We start from the raw sequence: 1,935 nt of genomic DNA, 5'->3' as shown, positions 1-1,935 counted from the left end.
GACAAAATTACTAAATCCAAAAAATACCAAAGGGCTTCTAGCCCAGCGGTATCCGGTGTTGCCCTCCCTCCTTGAGGTTGAGGGTTCGAGTCCCGTTGTGGACATAGATGGATTTAAGAAGTAGTTTAGAAATAGGTTAGATTTGCCGTTTCAAAAAAAAAAAAAATTCAAAAAATATTTGCAAAAATCAGCTCTATGAATGAAACCAGAAAATAAACAGAAAAAGAAAAAGGAAAAAAGAAAACGAATATAAAAACCTCCGAGGCTCCGACCGTATCTTTGACAGTTTGACTGTTTCCATACACAGAAATTCTGATATGAACAATCCACGTCAGCTTACCAAACTTCAACTGTGGGCCCACCAGTTAACCTATAGTCCACGGCGTCCTCAATCCAACGAATGACGCGCAGCCACCTCTTCATCATCATCGGAACCTCCCCATGACGCCGAACTAACCCTGACGCAAACCGCATCATGCATCGTAAAGCAGGCGGTGCAGAAGGCGTCTCCGGTTCGCTGTTAACGGGCTTCACAGTCACGTAAATCTTTCTTGAAACGGAATTTTCTGCAGGTTCTTTGACTTTTCTGAGGATTTACCTTTTTTCTTCCGGCGGTGACCTTCAGAACGGAATAACGACGTTATACGAGACATAAAGCCAGCTTTGTGTGGTCTACTTGTTCCTGATCGTTGACTAGCAGACTTCTCCGGTTGATTCGCTTGTGCAGATGACTTCCTACGGCTGCGGCACCTCCTCGATCTAACTCTCCCAGTACACGAAACCTTCGGCGAAGACGGCTCCGTCACCAGAACCGTCGTCGGAGCCTTTCCGACTGAATTCGACCGCTTCGGAAATAGCCGTATGTTAGCCGGTTTACACTGCCTAAGCTTGGATTCAACGTAAGTCATCTTCTGCGTCTTCGGTAATCCAATAATCGCAGGTTTTGATTTCAAGGTCATTGAATACCTCTGCGAGTTCAAATTCGAGTGGCTAGGGTTCACATTCGGATTCAAATTCATTGAATTCGAGTTTCCTTTAGTAGATTCCTTCCGTTCTAAAAAAGCATTCCGATCAAGCCAGTCGAATTCGGCGTCCTCGATAGCCAGAACGATTCCGGCGTAACTTCAATTACCATGCTGTGTGGAATATCCAGATCTTCCGGCGCGTATCCATGTCCATCCGCCAACGTCTCGCAAGCAATCTTCCGATCACCACCGCCACCGCCACCGCCATCTGAGCATCTCCACCACCGCAGACCAAAACAAGTGATTCTGAATCAGCCTGTTGCATTCTAAGGAAGCAAAATCCAATATATAAATTCTGTTTGTTTGTTTGAGTAATGAGTATGAAAATAAAGAAAATGAAAGCAAGGGTTTTATACGAGATGAGATATTCTTTATAATTTTTAAATTATTTTCTCTTTTCTCCGAGCGTGACTTTTGCGTGTCTACACTTCTTTTCTCTAGAAGTTTAGATATTGTTCCCACCTGTCACAACTCACAATAGTTGTATGTAATTTGCATTATACTTTATTACAAAGTATTTTATTTATTTATATAAACAATTAAACAAAGTGCAATAAATACCGAGTTTTAGAACTGAACCAAAAAATTGTTATATTATGTGAGCATTAAAATAAAAGAAATTCTGTTTTTGATTGAAGTAATAAGTTATAACGATTGAAGTAATGAAGTGTGTTCCTCGTTGTCTCCGAGTGTTTCTAAGTAAGAGATTATGTCATCTTATCTAGACATATTATATTTCTAAAACTGAATCTTGGTTTACTCGTTTCCTCATTCCTTAGCAGCCACCATCTACATAACAATATTAAATTAGAACTCTGATTAAAGAACTGGATTCGGTTGTTGGATATACTCCATTTATTGTTATTTATTTAGAAAAATATTTATTTGTTTAGTCTATGTATTTAATGGC

General features: G+C 40.1%; 1 protein-coding gene across 1 annotated transcript; it reads right to left on the bottom strand.

Moving 5' to 3' along the window:
• Positions 1–536: 536 nt before the first annotated feature.
• LOC145139116 (uncharacterized) lies at positions 537–1,019 on the bottom strand. The gene has a single exon (XM_079073052.1). It carries the CDS (start codon positions 1,017–1,019, stop codon positions 537–539), a length of 483 nt encoding a protein of 160 aa, XP_078929178.1.
• Between the last annotated feature and the right edge of the window lie 916 nt (positions 1,020–1,935).

Source organism: Lactuca virosa, chromosome 9 (genome assembly GCF_052849685.1).
Source record: "Lactuca virosa cultivar CGN04683 chromosome 9, Lactuca_virosa_CGN04683_v6, whole genome shotgun sequence".
Taxonomy (NCBI): domain Eukaryota; kingdom Viridiplantae; phylum Streptophyta; class Magnoliopsida; order Asterales; family Asteraceae; genus Lactuca; species Lactuca virosa.
The sequence above is the reverse complement of the archived record's forward strand: the minus strand, read 5'-3'. Positions and strand labels throughout refer to the sequence as shown.

Excerpts from the sequence above, each read along its gene's own strand:
- LOC145139116 (XM_079073052.1), bottom strand. The coding sequence starts at position 1,019 with ATGAATTTGAATCCGAATGTGAACCCTAGCCACTCGAATTTGAACTCG.